At 30.6% G+C, this 20942-nt stretch overlaps 4 protein-coding genes and 1 non-coding gene across 8 annotated transcripts; all 5 read left to right on the top strand.

Moving 5' to 3' along the window:
• The first annotated feature begins 712 nt into the window (after nt 1-712).
• LOC101254063 (probable xyloglucan endotransglucosylase/hydrolase protein 26) lies at nt 713-2439 on the top strand. Its single transcript, XM_004251571.5, has 4 exons — nt 713-928; nt 1231-1331; nt 1436-1629; nt 1762-2439. The coding sequence occupies exons 1-4, from the start codon at nt 757-759 to the stop codon at nt 2168-2170; spliced, it is 876 nt and encodes a 291-aa protein (XP_004251619.1). The 5' UTR covers nt 713-756; the 3' UTR covers nt 2171-2439.
• A 2760-nt stretch (nt 2440-5199) lies between these two features.
• LOC101254362 (probable xyloglucan endotransglucosylase/hydrolase protein 26) lies at nt 5200-7550 on the top strand. The gene is made up of 4 exons (XM_004251572.5): nt 5200-5405; nt 5883-5983; nt 6114-6307; nt 6889-7550. Exons 1-4 carry the CDS (start codon nt 5201-5203, stop codon nt 7295-7297), a joined length of 909 nt encoding a protein of 302 aa, XP_004251620.2. The 5' UTR covers nt 5200; the 3' UTR covers nt 7298-7550.
• A 1705-nt stretch (nt 7551-9255) lies between these two features.
• LOC101263793 (probable xyloglucan endotransglucosylase/hydrolase protein 26) lies at nt 9256-11801 on the top strand. Its single transcript, XM_004252011.5, has 4 exons — nt 9256-9563; nt 9804-9904; nt 11015-11208; nt 11319-11801. The coding sequence occupies exons 1-4, from the start codon at nt 9377-9379 to the stop codon at nt 11725-11727; spliced, it is 891 nt and encodes a 296-aa protein (XP_004252059.2). The 5' UTR covers nt 9256-9376; the 3' UTR covers nt 11728-11801.
• A 52-nt stretch (nt 11802-11853) lies between these two features.
• On the top strand, nt 11854-19970 carry LOC101254665 (protein kinase superfamily protein). 4 transcript variants are annotated; one of them, XR_738686.4, is made up of 17 exons: nt 11854-13394; nt 13520-13560; nt 14999-15068; nt 15144-15292; nt 15843-15938; nt 16041-16111; nt 16305-16366; nt 16531-16594; nt 16680-16764; nt 16868-16994; nt 17120-17196; nt 17398-17452; nt 17802-17941; nt 18097-18262; nt 18401-18603; nt 19338-19555; nt 19659-19970. XR_738686.4 is itself a non-coding variant. In NM_001347670.1 (15 exon segments), coding segments are annotated over 14 exon segments (1272 nt in total). In that variant the 5' UTR covers nt 13069-13318; the 3' UTR covers nt 18256-18262; nt 18401-18938.
• Nucleotides 14496-14614, top strand: LOC112940566 (small nucleolar RNA snoR86). The gene has a single exon (XR_003244903.1). It is a non-coding gene; the product is annotated as a small nucleolar RNA snoR86 (small nucleolar RNA).
• Nucleotides 19971-20942: the final 972 nt, after the last annotated feature.

Here is a 20942-nt window from a genome sequence, read left to right on the forward strand (position 1 = left end):
TCCTCAAAACGCATATATACTGACAGAGATAGAGCCAAAATTTCTACTTTACGATGATAATTGAAATCTTAGAGTGAACCTTTATATATCAAGTGGTAAAATTGGGTTTTACATTTCATATTTGTACATATTTTAAAAGTTATTAAATACATATATATGATTTAAGCAAAAATTATTAGATTCGATCAAATCGTATGATTACACCATCATCAAACCAAAAGAGCACATACTCTATGAATTTTCGATATGCCTTATATTAAAGTTCTTCATTGTTCTACTAGATTTCGACATACTATTTTATATAAGTGGAAAACGTACCTTCAAAAGCTTATCATTTCATTTTTTTTTACATATTTTTATTAGTCCGCTCTCCGTCAGAAATGTCACACAACTTTTTACATAATAGTGTAACCATAAATGTCAATCATCAAAGTAAAAGTGGTCTCCTAAAATACTATATTAAACTTCAATTATCATCACAAATAATCCTTTTTTTTTTCTTGCTAAAAAATACTAATTAAATACAACATACATTTAACCAAATTTCTTGATTAATTTGCCAACTACATCCACACGGTATTTTGGAATGTCAACTTCAACATGGTCAGCACAAAATTCATAAAAACAAGTTTACAATATAGTAATTGAAAAGTTCCTTTTTTTTTTAAATTTATTTTTTTTGCTATATAAACCCTACATAGCCTAAGAAAAAATATACAATTTTCAAGTGTGATCACTCACAATAATTAATTAAAGATGGCAAAAATCATACATTTTAATTCCTTGGTTTTGATGATTATTGCAACAATCACATTTCAATCATATTTAGCCAATGGATGGACATCAAGTAGCATGTATGTCAATTGGGGTGCTCATCATTGTAAACTTTTAGGGGATGATCTTCAACTTGTTCTTGATAAATCTGCAGGCAAGTTACAATTCTTTTGGTGATATATATAATAACTTTTTCGTATATTACACGTAGAATGTCATATGAACGGGTTGAATATATATAATAATTTTTTGTATATGTCTACCTACATAGCTTAAATTAAAGTTAACAGATTCAGATGAACCTAGATACATGCTCTAGATTCAGCTCTAAACTTATTAGTCTAAAGTGAAAAGCGATTGAGCAAATGAAAAATAATATTTATATTTGATTGAAAAAAAATTATAAAATTTAAATTTTTCGAGTTTACTAATTATTGCGGTTTGATTCAACTTCAGGCTCTGGTGCTCAATCGAAAAATTCATTTCTCTTTGGTAGCTTTGAAATGCTTCTCAAGTTGGTACCTAACAACTCTGCTGGAACTGTCACAACATATTATGTAAGTATACTTGTAATCAATTTTAAATTTTGTACATTGACAATATATAACGAGATGTGAACGTTATTTATATATTGACGTTAACATATTTTATTTCATGACAGTTATCTTCTACCGGTACCAAGCATGATGAAATCGATTTCGAGTTTCTAGGAAATATATCAGGACATCCTTATATTATACACACAAATATTTACACCCAAGGTGTTGGAAATAGAGAGCAACAATTCTATCCATGGTTTGATCCAACTGCTGCTTTTCACAATTACACCATTCATTGGAACCCTAACGCCGTTGTGTAAGTCGATCTTTTCAGATCAAATTATAAAATTATTTGAAACTTATGATTTGAAATATATGTTGTAAATGACTTTTATCATATCAGACATGTCGTCAGAATTTGATGTGACATTTTTTTTTTATTTTACAGATGGTACATTGATAGTATTCCAATTAGGGTTTTTAGAAACTACCAATCCAAAGGCATTTCATTCCCAAACCAACAAGGGATGGGAGTCTACACTAGTCTATGGAATGCTGATGATTGGGCAACAAGAGGTGGTCTTGTTAAAATTGATTGGACAAATGCACCATTTATTGCAACTTATAGAAATTTTAGACCAAGAGCTTGCTATTGGAATGGACCAATGAGTATTTCCCAATGTGCAATTCCAACAAATTCCAATTGGTGGGCTTCACCTTCATACTATAAATTGAGTGCAAATAAAGTTGGTGAAATGATCTCAATTAGAAGCAAGAATATGATTTATGATTATTGCAAAGATGTGAAAAGATTCAAGGGAGTTATGCCTATTGAGTGCTCATTGCCCCAATACTAACAAATCGGAGTGACTTCACTATATCTGAAGAAAGAAAAGAAGTTGTTTCGATCCTATCGAAGCAGCAGTGAAAGTTATATTTCTAAGTTGTTATCGTTCTCCTTCTGGGAATGAATTATTTTTAATGTTTCTTTGAAATTCAAACATTTTGGTTATATTTATTTTCTTTAATAATTTTGTTGTGTTGAGCAAGAAGATCTTGTTGAATTGATATTATTATGTATTTAATTCCTTAAAGTACAAAAAATTATATTGTTTTTATTCGGAAATTTTACATAAAGTATTACTCACATAAAAAGTTTATCTATCTATATTAATTCATTTATAAACTTTTGCTTATCATAGAATTTGGACAACATAGTTATACAATAATAACAATTGAATCACACTATCCTATCAATTATTTTCAATGTTTCTTTGAACTTCAGTATATTGCTTATGTTTTTCTTATTTATTCTTTTATAATTCTTCTTGTTGTGTTGAGCATGAAGATCTAGAAAATAATTATCGACTACTTTAAAATGTGGTGTGGGATCTTTACACAACATATGATCATATTTGTTGTTTACTTTTTTAGATGATATACATAAATATCTATTCATCTTTTCTAGATGATATACATAAATTATACATATAAGGCCTCTTTCTAATCCAACAAAATATATATATGACAATTAGGGCTACTTTAACATTTCAAAACTTATTCCATTTTTTCTTTTTGTATTTCTATAAAATAAAAGTGAAACTTATGAAAACTTCATTAGCTTATGAGCTAATTATTTTAGATATGCTCTAGTTTGCTATGTCATAAATTTTTATCAGATTTGGTGCATCTAGATACATATATTTCGAGGCATGTCATGTTAAAATTAGGTGTAATTTGTTCTAGATACGTATCTAAGTGGATTTGCATGTATTTGAGATATATAACACACTCACTTCTTTCTCACCTCGCTCGCCCATCTCCTATACATGCGAATCACACCAGATACATACAGATACATGAGCGAGATAGGGAAGAAGGCAAGTGAGATGGTTATGTATCCTAGATACATACAAATACATGTTTGTAGCGTGATTCACATATATATGGGATATATAACCATCTCGCTCACCTCCCTGTGCGCCTCGCTCACTTGTCTCACTATTTTAATGTATTTGGTAGCAAAAGTATATGTACGTAGGTGTATCTTCCTCTTTATATGATAGAAACTCTTAATTGATAAAATACATAATTATTCAAAAAAATATAGGTAGAATTAATTTATATGATATAGATGAACAACATCAACTAATATTCTGCATATACAAGATTAATTAGTTAGTATATACATTTGGTATGATGGATTATTCTTGATAGCTTTTAGAACTTATAAATATAATAATAAGTAATATTTTATATCATTTTTCTTAAAAAGAGTAGAATATATTTTAAAAAGTTATGTCCAATTTCTTTCTCTTTTTTTTCCAAAGTTTTATATATGTAATGATATCTTATACTCTCAAGCAAGCAAGACGAATTCATAAATATAATTCTATCAATTCAAATAATGACATTATAATTAAGGCATCCACGTCTTAATTAATTAATTAATTAGACCTAACATAGTTATGAAGTCCTTGTAGAGTTGATAACTTCTCATATTTTAGCCTCATGCACGTTATTCAAAAACTTAAAATTCTAAACTATTTATACATTTTCAAAAAAAATATGTGTCATAGCTAGTTAGGTAATATGAGTATTTAGTATTTTTTTCGTTTCAAATTATTAATCGCAATTTTTTTTTTAAAAAAATAGATATTTTAAATTATTTTCTATTTTAAAAGTTTAAAACAAAATTAATGAAACGCGATGGATAATTCTAAAGGGGAGGAGTATGTCAACACACAACAAGATCCTCAAAGCTTTTATATGTATAGACAAAGGTGGAATCATGACTAAATTTTAAAGTGACGAGTAGGATAATTGAGTTCTAAACTTCATATTTATACGTATTTAAGAATTTGCTAAATAAAAAATATATTGTTTAAGCAAAAGTTATTGCTTTGAATTCAATCAAATCATATCTGAATTTCTAGCTGCAGTCCTACGTACAAATTCTAATTTCACAACACACGCGTTACATATATTATCCGTTGTGATCCAATAAACTCTTATAATTTTATCATTCGAATGACATTGTCATCAAAACTAAAAATGTGTGTACCATTTAATTTTTAATATTCCTTATTATTAAAGTTGTTCATTTTTCTCCTATATCTCGATATATAATAAATGAAAAAATGATAGAAATTCGACATTTAAGTTCTCTTATAACCATTATCCCCTATTAGTTTTATAAATTCCTAAAATCTCTCATTTCAAGCATCAGATTAATGTATAAGAGCATCAAATTAATGTATCTTGCGTATCAGATTAATGTATCTCACGCAACAGATTAGTGTATCATATATAAAATGTACATCATATTAGTGTATCATGTAAAAAATATAATGCATCTTACTTAACGATTAATGTATCTCGCACATCAAATTAATGTATTGGCGCTTATATTATTGTATCATTTTGAGAGATTTTTGTAATTATCAACTTATAAGGAACAAATGATAATTTTTTCTTTAAAGTAAGTGATTTCTGTTTTTTGCCCTAAAACTATATAAAATTCACTTTAAGTTTAAAATGCACCTTTTTTTTTTCAAAAGCTTGTAACTATAAATGTCAATCATCAACTAAAAGTTGTTTCCCAAAATACAAAACATATATATTAAACTTCAATTTAAATGACTTTGTAACCATAAACTTCAATCATCAATTTAAAGAAATATTCAAACACCATTAAATGCAACATATACATGTAACCAAATTTCTTGATTAATTGTCAACTGCATCTACTTGGTATTAGTTATTATGTCAACCTCAAACATGGTCAGCAGTACAAAATACATAAAATTACACATACTAATTCAAAGTTATTTTTTTAAAAATAAAATAAAATTATGCTATATAAATCCACCATAGTCTTATAACAAATGTACAAATCACAAAAAATAATTTTAAAGATGGCAAAACTCATAGATTTTAATTCTTTGGTTTTGATGATTATTGCAATAATTGCATTATTTCATTCATATGTAGTCATTGGGATGACATCAAGTAGCATGTATGTTAATTGGGGTGCTCATCATTGTAAACTTCTAGGGGATGATCTTCAACTTGTTCTTGATAAATCTGCAGGTATAAGTTTTAATTTTTTTTCGATTTTTATACATTTAGTAACGGAGCCAGAAATTTATATATATGATGGGAATAATTCGAAAAATATAAGCATGTTATATTTGGGATTTGAATCTAGAACCAAAAATAATATTAGAACTCTTTACCCATGTACTAAAAATTTGTATTTATATTGACGCGATCCAATAGTTTATATACATAATATACAATAAAAATTAACCTATTTATACAGTGGAATTTTTTCGACATTGGCTCTAGTCTTAACAACCAACTAACCACACCCTTGCTTTGATGATGGTTGCTCTAGGTAGAGATAGATTCAGATAGATTCAGAATTTGGATATAATTGGTTCGAAATGAGTGTGATGTAGATATATATCTTGAAATTTACACATTGTGTACACAATTTGAAAATAGTAGTCAGTACTTAAAGAATTTACTCTAGAATCGTCTAAAACGTTATAATTTAAATTTCAGGCTCTGGTGCTCAATCAAAAAGATCATTTCTTTTTGGTAGCTTTGAAATGCTTATCAAGTTAGTACCCAATAATTCTGCTGGAACTGTCACAACATACTATGTAAGTATACTTATATAACATTTATTATGATGTGACAAAATTAAGCGACTTTAAAAATTTTATGCACTAATAATATATATAAGATGTAAACATTTTTTATATGATAATATATTTTTATTTATCATGACAGCTATCTTCTACTGGTACCAAGCATGATGAAATCGATTTCGAGTTTTTAGGAAATATATCAGGACAACCTTATATTATACACACAAATATTTACACCCAAGGTGTTGGAAATAGAGAGCAACAATTTTACCCTTGGTTTGATCCAACTGCTGATTTTCACAACTATACTATTCATTGGAACCCTAACGCCGTTGTGTAAGTCGATCTTTTCAGACAACTTCTTTTCATTTTATAAAAATCGTCTTATCTATCGACTAAACTATCTCCACCAATCACCTTTATTATCTATAAATTTCAAATATCTTTACGATTATCTCAAAATTCTAACTTTATATTAGCTTAACCTCATCAAAACACTATCCGCTATATTTTATTTGTCCAATTTATGTATTATATTTTTCCTTTTTAGTCTATCCTAAAAGGAATATCATATGCTCTTATTTAAAAACAATGTAACTTTAAACTTCTCATTTTACTCGTAACAAGATGACTTATATCCACACAAATATTTATCACTTGTTTTTTTACCACAAATTTCAAAAAAATTTCTTTCTTAAACTTTATGTCCAGCCAAATAGTATCAGTGCGACACATAAATTAAAACAGATGAACTAATAATAATATTAATAGTACAAATAGTCAATCTTTAATAGTAAATATTTCTTTCAAAATATATTCCACTCTCCAACCAAACACTCTAAGATGACTTCTGTCGCACCAAACACAGGAAACTAGTTGAAATTTGATGTGAAAATGTTTGTATTTTTTTTTTCCAGATGGTACATTGATAGTATTCCAATTAGGGTTTTTAGAAACTACCAATCCAAAGGCATTCCATTCCCAAACAAACAAGGAATGAGAGTCTACACTAGTCTATGGAATGCAGATGATTGGGCAACAAGAGGTGGTCTTGTTAAAATTGATTGGACAAATGCACCATTTATTGCAACTTATAGAAAATTTAGACCAAGAGCTTGTTATTGGAATGGACCAATGAGTATTTCCCAATGTTCAATTCCTACAAAAACCAATTGGTGGAGTTCACCTACATACAATAAATTGAGTGCAAATAAACTTGGTCAAATGAACTCAATGAGGAGTAAGTATATGATCTATGATTATTGCAAAGATGTGAAAAGATTCAAAGGAGTTATACCTATTGAGTGCTCATTGCCACAATACTAGAAGGACACAAACAAATCGGAGTGACTTCACTATCTGAAGAAGAAAGAAAATTGTTTTAACCCTGTCGAAACAGCAATGGAAGTTATATTTCTTAATTGTTACCATTTTCTTTGCTTATATTTGTTTTTACTTTTATTTTTACAATATTGTTGTTTGTATTGAATAAGAAGATCTTGTTGAGTTTGATCTTATTATATTTATGTACTTCATTCTTTATAATAAAAAGAAGAAAAAAAAACTTTGATTATTTTTATAGGGAATTTTTACATGAGTATTACAAAGATGGAGTAGAAAGATTACCTCTTTGTATTCACTTATAAAATACATCTATTTAAAAAAAATTACAAAAGCATAATTTCAATCAGTGAAAATAATTAAATCATATTGTATACACATAATATTATATATGAATTAAGAATATATGTCCAAACACTTACTATATTTTCATTTGCATATAAACTAATGAATATTGATGAGGTAAAAAGAAAATCATTGCAAATAATTTAATCCAACTAAAACATAGTTTGATTTAAAGCGATCTCAAAGTAGAAAAAAGAAAATCTATGGTTCATTATCTCATTAGGATATAATGAGATAAGGCTTGTCTTTCCCTTATTTTACTTTTCATGTTAAAATTTTTATTTCATTATTCATTAAAAAAATAATTAAACGCTTAATCTAATAATATAAATTTTTTTTAAGTTAAAAAAAAAAAAAAGATACTTCAGACATGAATAAAGATATTATTGTTGCTAAGATAATTTAACGTTCAAATGCCTAGTCTTGTTGGACTTTTGCAAAGCAAAAAAGATCTTTTTCTAGAATTCTCTTTATAATTTGTTTAATTATTTATTTTAAACGTAATTTATTAATTTTCCCCGTAAGTTAATAAAAATCACATTTTCACATAGTAATAAAATTTCAAAAATTTTCTTTCAAACATATCTGATTTTGATTTAGATATTGAGACACGTTATTTCATCTGTTATTTCACATAAAAATAATGTATAAAACATTCTCGCTAGTCTTTTGGGGAAAATATGAATGTTTTTGGAATGATTTTTTTTTTGAAATTTATGATCTTTATAAATTCATTTTGGTGAGCATAAATCATCTCACAAGATGATAAAATTTAAGTTGAATTATTTTTAAATAAAAAAGATACTATTATTCCTTTTGAAATTAAAAAAAAAAAACACATCACGTAATTTGTTCAATACATAGCATGTAACAATTCTGCAGAGCGGACCCACATTCATACGTAAGGTGCACGTGCATCTGTTAACTTTGAAAAAATTAATATATGTATATATGTATATCTACAATATAGTTAAACAGATACGAAAAATATAAAATAATCTTTATACCACGAATACAAGCTAGAAGAACTATCATCATGAGATCACGATTTAACTTTTTCTTCTAATAAAATTCATATTCAATATAAATTCAAGTAGAGTCGATAAATTCCGAACAAAAATTAAAACCAAGGTCTAGCTTATTATTAGGCCGGTCAGCCGGCTAAGTCGAGTCTTTCCAATAGTCTAATGCACGTTATTACATAATTCTCAAGCCGCGTCCCAACTGTATATGCTTTGCCACTTCTCTCTCTTTTTACGTATTGTCGTATTTCATCTGTCGTTTAATATTCATATTAAAGTTCAGTCATATTCAAAATTATATATCGTAAGTCTCATTTTCTGAAATTGACGTTCCCAATACAATTATTTTTATTTTCAATATTCATATACGATAAATGAATTTCAATTATTCCACCTCGATTTACGTGTTAGCTTCCATATTATTCATATAATTTCATGTTCCTATTGCTTAAAATTTAAAATACTTTTTCCAACCCCCTCCACCTAATTATTTCCCCTTGATCCATCTGTACTAAGCAAATCAAATCAAAGACGTGATCAAATTAAATATAATAATACATTTTTCAAGGGGGTTTTCTTGGAGTAGTATTATTTGATTATGAACTATATATAAAGATTAATAAGTATGTCATATTCCTAAGAACCAAAACACATTCATTAATTTTTTTCAAGAAATTTAAGTTAAATTATCCCATTTATGTTCAAAATGGGCAGCTCTCTAGTTCTTTCATTGGCTAATTTGTTGATTATTTCAACAATTGTGTCATTTGGTTCTTTAGTTATGGTTAATGGTATTTTCTCAGATAATATGTACATTAATTGGGGTTCTCATCATTCTTGGATGCAAGGAGATGATCTTCAACTTGTCCTTGATCAATCTTCTGGTAAATTAATTTCGTCTCAATCATTTTCGTTGAAAAATTACAGTTGTAATATCTTAGTGTAATCTGTATAGGTCATGATCAGTTTGAACTGTGAAAATAGTTATTGATGATTGTATTAACTGTCTACATCTTTTCTTTTTCCAATCCTATTGATGTGAAATATTTTGTGCATTCGAACTTTATGTTATATATACATTATGTCACTAAATAATTGTTACTTTTGGTTTATTGCATTTTCAGGTTCAGGTGTACAATCAAAAGGAACATTTCTATTTGGAAGTATAGAAATGCAAATTAAATTGGTACCTGGAAATTCTGCTGGAACAGTCACTGCATACTATGTAAGTGTCACCTTAAATAATCTTCAATAGATAATACAACAAATTTTATATATAATATATATGTATATATATATATTTATATATATATATATATATATATATAGGATCTGGCTCCTCTCCATTTTCCCCAAGTTCTAGCTTGGATTGAAGACACATGTCATAGTTTAGATTTAATTGTTGAGATCCAATTGATTAAAATAAAAGTCCTAACAATAATTATTTACTTCCATATATTTATGTATATTTGCTTCTCAAATATTTTTACAATCCAACAAATTCTAGATTTACATTATATTTTTTCTAAATATATTTAAAAGAATTTCTTTTCTTAATTACTTAAGTAATTTTTTGGTGATTTTTTTATATAATATAATAACATAAATCCTAAAATAAAACGGTTCATATTATATGAATTGATAAAAAACTTATCATATAAATAATATTAAACATTTAAGTGATCACCACTAAAAAAATCCTTAGTTAAATCTTTTTTTTTTTTGAGCTTTTAAATAGTTTCAATCGACCGAATTTTTCTTAATTATATTTATAAGTTGTGGCCATTAATAACCCTTTATTTATATGATTATTAATATGCATTCAAAATATATAACATAATCAATAAAACTTGAATGGTTCAAGATTTTTTTTTTCCATATGGCGTTTGGTACCCACATTTTGAAGTCTAATATATCTAAATTCGCGCTGAAAAGTGTTAAAAATGCTTCCGAACAGCAACTCCATACCCAAAGGGACTCGAACCCGACCATGAGTTTGTGTAGATTATTGATTCTGTGTTTGGTCTTCTTATATAATCTTGGACAGTTCTCTCCTTATGAATTAACTTATGTGATTGAGTTATAAGCTTGACGTCTATTTCTTTAACATGGTATTAGATATAAAAAATATTTGTGGGACGTTATTTTTTGTGTACTGATTAAATAAAAAGATAAGTAAGAAAATTACTTTTTTTTTTACAAACATATATATATTTGATGAAAAATATTTTCGTTTATATCGAACATATAATAAATGTAATTCATATTGTAAATAGATGTATTATAATTATTATTTCAAAGGGAGTATCTAATTTTTTGGTTTTTAATTTCACAGTTATCCTCAACTGGTGACAAGCATGATGAAATTGACTTTGAGTTTCTAGGAAATGTATCAGGACAACCATATATTATACACACAAATATATTTACTCAAGGTGCTGGAGGCAGGGAACAACAATTTTATCCATGGTTTGATCCAACTGCTGATTATCATAATTATACCATTCATTGGAACCCTAATGCAGTCGTGTAAGTTAAACGCTCTTTATCAAAAAATTATATATACATATTATATGTATATTTTAATGGAGCGTTGATCGAGTCAATTCTTGACTAATGTTTATTTATTCATGTTGTAGATGGTACGTTGACGATATACCAATTAGAGTCTATAAAAACTATCAGAGTCAAGATATTCCCTATCCGAACGCGCAAGCAATGGGGGTTTACTCTAGCCTTTGGAATGCTGATAGTTGGGCAACTAGAGGTGGTCTTGTCAAATGTGACTGGACCAATGCACCATTTATAGCCAAGTATCGAAATTTCGCCCCACGGGCCTGTGCCTGGAACGGACCTATTAGCATTAGTCAATGTGCAACTCAAACTCCAAGTAACTGGTATACTGCTCCTGAGTATAATCAATTGAGTTACGCGAAACAAGGTCAAATGGAATGGGTTAGGAGCAATTACATGATTTATGATTATTGTAAAGATACGAAGCGATTTAACGGACAATTTCCTGGAGAGTGTTTTAAACCTCAATTTTAACAAATAAAATTGAGTCCAATATATATATATATATACACACTTACAAAAAAAATGAGATGTATTATTGATACATATATTCTTGTTTTTTTTCTTGATTTTTTGTTGTAATTTATTTTGTTCTTTTTTCTTTTCTTTGTTTTGTCAAGATATAATACCCCATTCTTTTGATAAAATGTTGTTTTAATTGTAATATTTGTTCATTGGAAAGTTTATCATGTATACCATTTGACCTAAGATAAATAATTAAAGGAAGTATTGATGATAATGCAAAATTTAGTATACTTCTACACTGATTTATGCAAAAATTTCTTTTAGATTTTTCATTTAGATTTTGTCTCTATTTTTAGAAGTCAGGTGAATATGGCTTTAAATACTTGCATAAATTAGGATGAGATAATTTTAGATTATCATCTAAAGTTACTTACAAATTGTTAGACTGTATAATAAAAATGTCCATCAATGGTAAGAAATATTAAAAAAAAAAAGGGGACTAATTGCTAAATAACTATTTTAAAAAGGGATAAGTAGCGAAAATTCTAAATTTACTCCACTACTCTACCTCGATTTTTCCAAAAATTGAATCCCTCAAAATGGCTGATAAGAAATCTAAAATTGATTTGCTATTATGTAGTGGAGAAATAAGAATAAATTATCGCTCGTAATGGTATATCAAGGTTGTAAAAAAGACAGAAATGGCGTCACAGGTAACTGATGACGATTTTAGAATGGACCAAGGTGGCTTTGATGAAGAGGTCGCCATCACAAGGGCGGATTTAGGAGGGGACAACGGTATTTGTCCAAACTCCCCTTGAAAAATATACTCTGTATATTCTGAGCAGCTCGTAAGTAGCATCCTGCTACTGATCAAAATGAAATCATTTAAATCATCGACCGCCATACCATATATTTCTTCCATTTATATTATCACACGAGCTAATATTATCCCCTCTAAACACAAGTTCTTTTATCTATCACCACCAAATCAAGTATAAATTAATTACAAAAAATAAGAATTAATGTATACAAGTTTGCATACACTATCATTTTTATATTATACTTTACCGAATTAAAATTTACATACATTCTATCATTTTCATATCATACTTTATGAAACTATTATCTGCATACATATTATACTCTATCATTTTCATATTCTATTTTACGAAATTATATTGAATATATTATTGTCGATCAATCTAGGCCCGGGCCCAACCCGTTCTTCAAATGGGCCACAAAGTCAAATTGCAAAGAAAATCATCCACAATTTAGTCATCCACGTGGAACCTTTATCTTCTTTTCTCATTTGCTCTCGTGAAACCGTAACGTAAAATATATACACACAAAATAATACACTCTCTGTTATCCCTACCCCCCGCCCCCTCGCCGCCGACTTTTTTTTTCTTCACCGGAAAATCTTCGAGTTCTACGCCGGTGTTATTTGCTTCGATTACAACTCCGTTTTCTTCTTCTTCAATCAAATCTGTGTGTGATTGCTGTTTGCGCCGTCGCCGAATCTTCAAAAGAGTTTTTTCGTTTTTTTTTTTCATGATCTGTGAAGAGTCTGATCTGATCTAAGCCGTCGATCTGAGATATGGATAGGATCGTCGGAGGTAAATTCAAGCTCGGCCGAAAAATCGGTAGTGGATCGTTTGGTGAAATTTTTCTCGGTGAGTGTTATTTATGAAGGTAGCAAAGTGTATATGTTTTGAGCTTGTATTTTTTTTTGTTTTGTTTTACAGACAGTTTGCGGTGAGTTTTATGATGATCATTTGTGTATTTTGTAATTTTGCAGCTACGCATATTGATTCATTTGAGATCGTCGCTGTCAAAATTGTGAGTTCTTATTAGCTTGAGCTATGAATTTTGTTGATTTTTTTATGAGTGATTGCTTTTCATGTTGTAAGTGGTTTGTGCACCAGAAATAACTCGTGAAGTTTATTATTATTGGATCATGCAGTGAACTTTGTAGTTGGTGCTTGTAGTGTGTGAAGCTTAGTTCCAGCAGATAATGAGCCAAAAACACTAGGTTAATATGCCTCTGAGATAGAAGATAGCAATGGTTGGAGTCTTTTGGCTGCATGTGATAACTGATATTGCCTCCATTTTAGTTTGTTAGTCTTACATCCGTTAAGTAGTTAGTCTTGCATTCTTTTGGCAACTTTTTTTTTAAGAAGTAATTAGTTCTATTGCAGGCATCAAGTAGATGCAACTTTTTAATTTCAGTGTTCCATGTGGCCACGTTGCTTTGAAAGGTAACGGATGGAATGTAAAGTGGTGTCAGGAGGAAACCTTGAAATAGTATTGATCAACAATTCTTAGCACTAGTTAAAGCCTTGTCTACTTGGTAAAGATAATTTGTTAATTAGAAGAGGTCTAGGGTCCTATTCTGTGTAACCAGAGCCTTTTTAACAATGAACACAAGAGGTTAAACTAGTTTTAGAAAATGAACCCAATAGGATTCGAACTTGCATTGTGAGGAGTAAAAACTTAGCTTTATGCCCACGCGCCTTGAGCTCCATTGTTTCTCTGGGTGCCACACTTAATGCTTTTACAATTCCTTATATATATATATATATATATATAAAGTTTCAAGCGAGACATCCGTGTGTTGTGGCACCCCCAACCCTTCTACATAGATCCTCCTCTGCACTAGATTAAAGGATATCTTGGAACATTCTACATATCTTTAATTTAAAACCACAAATTCAAAATTCTTCTTTATTAGCTTAATATCTAGCTAATACCAAACAAACAAATGGAAAGGGAGGGAGTTATTAAAGAGTGTGTTTACCATATAACATTAAAGGTTGGTGATATCAATAAGCGATTCTCTGCACCTTTCAAATACTTCTCGTTTTGGTTACGGCCTCGAACAAATCGCTAAATTTCTTATATTACAACATGTTTCAATTTCAAAAATAAAATAAAATTGGATATAAGTATGGATTCTTCCTAGTCTAAGTCATTTAGTTTCTCAGTCGGGCACTCGAATTTCATTGATTGCAATTATATTGTGACCATATTGAATTATGCATTCTTCCTAGTCTAAGTCATTTGATTTCTCAGTCAGGCACTCGAATTTCATTAATTGCAATTATATTGTGACCATGTTGAATTATTTTTGCACTTCATTTACCGTTTCTTCTTTTTCGCCTTTGGCTGTATATTTGCATTCTTAGTATCTTTTTAATTAATTTTAATATTACGTGGTGTTCACATCTTGTTAGGATCTAACACTATAGGTTCCTTTCTATATTAAAACTTTTTGTAGGAGAACAATAAGACCAAACATCCTCAACTTCTCTACGAGGCCAAGTTATACAATATTCTCCAGGGAGGAAGTATGTTTTGGATATTGTGCACTTTATGGATAGATGTACAGATTATGGTGTAATTTATAGTTTGCTCCTTTCTAGGTGGTGTACCACATATAAAATGGTCTGGTGTGGATGGTGATGACAACGTTCTGGTCATGGATTTATTGGGTCCTAGCTTGGAAGATCTCTTTGTCTATTGTGACCGGAAGCTTTCATTGAAGACTGTTTTAATGTTGGCGGACCAGATGGTAACAGCAGTTTCCCTTCAACACATTATAATGTTCATGCTACTATGTTTCTGTTTGATAAGAGCTTTACTTCATGTCAAAGGCGTAGCTAAAGTATACCATTTTGACTTTGGCCCATGTTCCATGATAGGTGGAAGCTTGTTCCAGAATTTGATCAGGTGAAATGAGCCTTTGGTTAGGAACAAGGGCATTTGTGTAGGAACATGACCGTCAGCTAATTAGTTGCTTTTTCTACATATTGGGCTTTTCTCTCCCTTTGACATTCTTATCCATTGTGGCTCTCAGCAATTATGTTGACTTAAATATTTTCAGGATTAAGACTAATAGAGCTGCACCAAAGTTTTGTTTTGTGCTCTCTGATTTGTCATGTCCCATAGATATTGGAGAACTATTACATTTTAATATATACTTATTGGTAAATATGTAGGACCTTTGGAATGCATTGCGAGAGTGTTTTTACCAACATGGTCAATCTTTTTAAAAAATTTACTTGCTGTTTTCCTTATTAGCCGCTTGGCTGATCAGATTCTTCTGCCTCTCCTTTTCTCAGATCACCAGAATCGAATATGTACATTCTAAGGGCTTTCTACACAGGGATATTAAGCCTGACAACTTTCTGATGGGTCTTGGTCGGAAAGCAAATCAAGTGACTTTCTTTCGTTCTCTTTTTAGTTTTTATTGGTTTATCAGTTAGTTTGCTTTGTTCTTTTCTTCTGAATGAATCCTATTGTCATTATGTAATTTTCAGGTTTATATTATTGATTTTGGTCTTGCTAAAAGATACCGTGATGCGACTACAAATCGCCATATTCCTTACAGGTATAAGTTTTTGAATATGCTAATCTGAACTTTTTTCATCATTTATCATTTATCTTTAAGCTTCCAAGTGTGTACTCATAAGTGTAATGTGTGATTCTAGTTTTAGTTTGGTTAAAACATAGAAGAGAGAACATTGATCACTTCTTAGATGCAGCGTTATGGATCTAATTTTAATATCTTTTCTTCTGTACAGAGAGAACAAAAATTTAACTGGAACAGCACGCTATGCCAGTTGTAATACTCATCTCGGAATTGGTGAGAGAAGATACTATTTTCCTTGATTGTTTTTGTCTCCCCATCGTAAAACCTGTAAAGTATTTGGCAAGGAAAATAATTAACCTTTATTCCTGCCTGTGAAGAAGAGGGTTATTAAAATAAAATCTATCTTCACATTTGAATGTCCTCTTTATGTTATACAGAGCAAAGCCGGCGGGATGATTTAGAATCTCTTGGATATGTTCTCCTTTATTTCTTGAGAGGCAGGTGTGTGGTTTTTCAATTAGATTAAACCTTTCTATTCCTTGGTGTATCAAATATTATTTTGACCAACATATTGGTTCTTCAATAGCCTCCCATGGCAGGGTCTAAAAGCTGCCACAAAGAAGCAAAAGTATGACAAAATATGTCAAAAGAAGTTATCAACTCCTATTGAGGCATGTGTACCTGAATAGCTTCCCTTGCCACTGCTCCTTATGTCTCTTATTTTTTAAAACAAAAGGTTCTTATTCTGACTCTTTGTACTATTTCCTGGTGAAGGTTTTATGCAAGTCTCATCCTGTTGAGTTTGCTTCGTACTTCCACTACTGTCATTCGTTGACATTTGATCAGCGACCTGATTATGGATTCTTAAAGCGCCTCTTTCGTGAACTTTTTACTCGTCAAGGTATGCCTAAAGTTAAGCTTCATCAACTCCTTGGACAACACCAGGGTTCTTTAATAAATACCCTCCTGGGTACATTGAAATCTATCTGCAGAAGTTCAACTGATGTACATCTATGTGTCACGCAGGATATGAGTTTGATTACATATTTGATTGGACCATCCTAAAGTACCAACAGGCACAAACAAGTAAACCACAGCATCGGGTATCTTTTTTAGCTTGTCCTGTTTCCTGAATTCATTTTAACTATGATTAATCACTTCTCACTTGATGACATGCTATAATTTGAGCTTGTACTTTTCTTCTTGTTCCTTAAATAAACAAGCTGAATAGTGCATCTTTTTAGTCAAGGCTTGCTTGATGAGTTGTTTTTATTCAAAATTTTGACTGTTCTGTGATTTTGCAGCAAGTTGGTGGTGAAAGTAGCCGAGCAATTCCAATGGATGTTGAAAAGCGTCAAGGTTGATAACTAAAATTGGAAATTTCTATTTCTACAAATGAGGAGAACTATGTAGTAGTATAAAAAGTGAAAGATGTTATGTTTTGTGAGTTGTGAATATGGTTTACATCCATTCTATCTGCACAAAATGGTTTCCTTTATTCTGGGTTGAGTGGTTATAATCCAGCAGTAAAGTGTGTGCAGACTTGCTTTGTCAAAAAGTTTATGCAGACTTGCACAGATAAATTAAGAGAAAGAAGACTTGAGTTAGAAGTATGCTAGTAGAAAACATACTTCAATTTTGTTTTGGATGTCATGTTAATTTCTGTTGATGTAATTAGGTTAAATCAGCTGAACTGTTCCTTCTACAGTTTCTACAGGCAACAATGGACCTTATGTTGCTGAGGTGACTGATCGTCTAAGGCCGAATAACCCTTCCAGTCCTGGAATTCGTATGCAATTTAAGTCACCAACAAACAGGAATTTAACTTCTGCCAATCTTGAGAGAAATGTGAGTGATACTTCTGCCAATCTTTTGATAGTCTTGTTTCGAGATAAAGCATTTTTCGCATTAAGCATTGGCTATTTGCTATGTCTCATGATTAGTTTTCTTCCTATTATCTCATCCCAAGTAGGCTTCTCAATAATTTCCCTTTCATAATGTAGGTATTAAGTAGTGCTCATATGCCATCTTCTTCATTGGCTCCTGTTTTACCAAGAGCAAATGCTACAAAACCTGTTTTACCCACTGAAACAACACATGATGGTGATAACGGAGGCAGCAGCTGGATGTCCTCCTTGCGACGTATTTCTTCTGCAAAGTGATAAAAAGGTTCTCTTCTTTCTCTACTAAATGTTTTCTATGGCATTGCTTTGGGGTCAGGTGGCACACTATTAGACATCACAATTATGATTGTGAATTAAAAGCATTTCTATTCATGATGACAAAGATCCTTTCTTCCCTTTTCAGGATAAGATGAAGATGAAGTTGAAGTTGGGGCTAGTGAGCCTTCAAATTGGGCAGCTGATACTTACTTTATGATTACAAGCTGGTTCGGATGACTATGGTGGCTGATCATGGCCCGCTGCAATTTTATGAGTTCAAGAGGGTGGTGTGAATTGAGCAGGACATGAAAGCAGATGGCAGCTGTTTGTCTTTCTATGGGAGCTCGGGTTAGATATTTTTCCTAAGATGACTATAAACAAATTGGTCCATCCTTGCATTAAGATCAGGATGGTTCCTGTCCGCTGAAAAAATGAAGCACTAGAGACATCTTTGTCTCCTAATGTAAAAAATATATCATATGCGATTGTCAAAAATTGTGCAGTTCCTTTTGTGCATACAGTAGTGGTTATTTTCTTCACTTGCTTCTTTACTTGCAAAGTTGCATGTGTTGTAATCTTTATTGCTTAATTATGTGGTGAGCCAATGGTTTGTTGCAAACATGTTGATAACGGAATTGGATCTAGTATAGCTATGAAATTTAGTTCGGAAATGTGATATACAAACGAAAACACTCTCTGTTCTCATCAGGAGGATTGTGAAGTTTTGATGTACAGATTCATATATAGACTTTTCTTTCTCCACCACTCATCCCACTTACATTAAAGTCTTATCGCTCTTTTGAATCCTGTTTCCATCTGGCCCAGTAGGTGAGCTTGCCACCAGGTAATGTTTTGTTGTTAGTTTTGATTTGGTAATTTCATGTGAGTTGATGGTCTGATTTGCTCGAGATGATTTCCTTTTTAACAGTAAGCAGTTTTGACCTCCCTTAAATGTGCTTAGGCTGGCATATGTACTGTGACTAGCCTTCACAGTTTCTTTTAAAACAAAAAGACTCTGTTAACATACTGTCCGTAATTTGCAATCAGCTTCTCAATTATTGTCATCCTTTTGCTATTTGCAGGAATCATTCCATTTGATGATATGCCCGTGAGATGTTGTTTCTGTCGGTGTAATGATTCCCCTTGAATTCAATCAACTCCAGAAGAAGATTAACTAGTGATTGCATTGTTTGGTTTGTTGATTGTGCGAGGGATCAAGTATTCACTGGTTCCTTGGTACCATTCTTCTGCCTGAGCTTATATTCCTGCTCCCAAGTGTCTCTGCTTCTAGACTTGCTAGGTTCGTTCGTGATGAAATCATGCTGGAAAACTTCATATCATCGAGTAATGAAGCTTCTGAATGAAGTATGAACTGAATATCTAGTCGTATTGGACTTGTTCAGGACTTGAGGCTGGGAGTTTCGACACCCAAAGTTCGTGCTGATTTCGTTTTCAGCAAGGCTTATGGTGCACCCATCATGGTGCTGGAAGAATATTTGGTTACATATTTGAGTCACAGGTTATATAAATAATCAGTAAGTGTCCGTTTAGCATTGAAATATTCCTCTCATTATTTGCATAACCAAAGAATACTTGGTTACACATTTAATATTTCTATTATCGGATGTCATTAGGGGCAAAAATAATTTTATCACTTGATAAAAGCGACGTATTTCAGTATATATTTCATATTATTACGTTAGTTTTTCTTTTAATTGATGTTAGTAAATCGTCTATAAATTCACCCTTTTCCTTTTTTAAAATGTGTTACTTGTCTAGATTTAAAGGGATAAATAAATACACTAAAATTTAATCTATAAACCTATTATAAGGAAATGAAAGAAGTAAAAAATAAATAAAAAATAGAGCATATATCTGAATAGAAATGTTGAAGTATATAACGAGCAATTATTCAATAGAGAAATTTGATAAATTATATTTAGAGGTTTCGAATATTTGAAAACAAGTTAAATGGGAAAATGAAAAATAAAATTCAAAAGAAAAGGAAAAATTCCTTTTTAGACAATTTCATTAAAGATAGGTGTTATATCACTCGTTTAAGTGATATGAGACTACCCATAAATCGTAGCTAGTACACAAAAGGAATTGCTTGGATGGTTAACCGTCTCCACCTACTTTGAATTCATTGACTTGATAACGTAAAATATAATTTAAAATAGTCAACGTAAAATATAATTTAAACTCAACGAGAAAATATAAGTAACTTATATAAAAAAAAGGTGAATTATTGTAATTTTTATAATTTTTTAAAAAAATGGCGCCAATAGGTAGTTAGTTATGTTAGATCTCCAAGAAACTTCACATTTCCTTATAATTCAAATTACCATATAGTTTTTCTTCTTCTTCACAGTCATCAAAACAAAACTTTCTGAGATTTTTCAGAGCTTCAAGAAAAAATCGAATCATGTCGAAAACACCAGAGGAGGAGGAGGAAAAAAAGCGAAATTCTCCATTGATGAACCTCCCTGTTCTTGAAGAAGAAACAGAAGGCAAACAAAATAGAATCAGAAATTTCAGAAAATAGCTTTTTTCCTTACATTCCGAAGAAATCAAGAACCCCGCGAATCAAAAGAGCAGGAATTTCTACTAAATTGATAAAAAATATGATCCATCACTGTTGAAAAGCAGCTTATAAAAAACAGAGTGATGACGACGAAGAAGAAGAA

Source organism: Solanum lycopersicum, chromosome 12 (assembly GCF_036512215.1).
Source record: "Solanum lycopersicum chromosome 12, SLM_r2.1".
Taxonomy (NCBI): Eukaryota; Viridiplantae; Streptophyta; class Magnoliopsida; order Solanales; family Solanaceae; genus Solanum; species Solanum lycopersicum.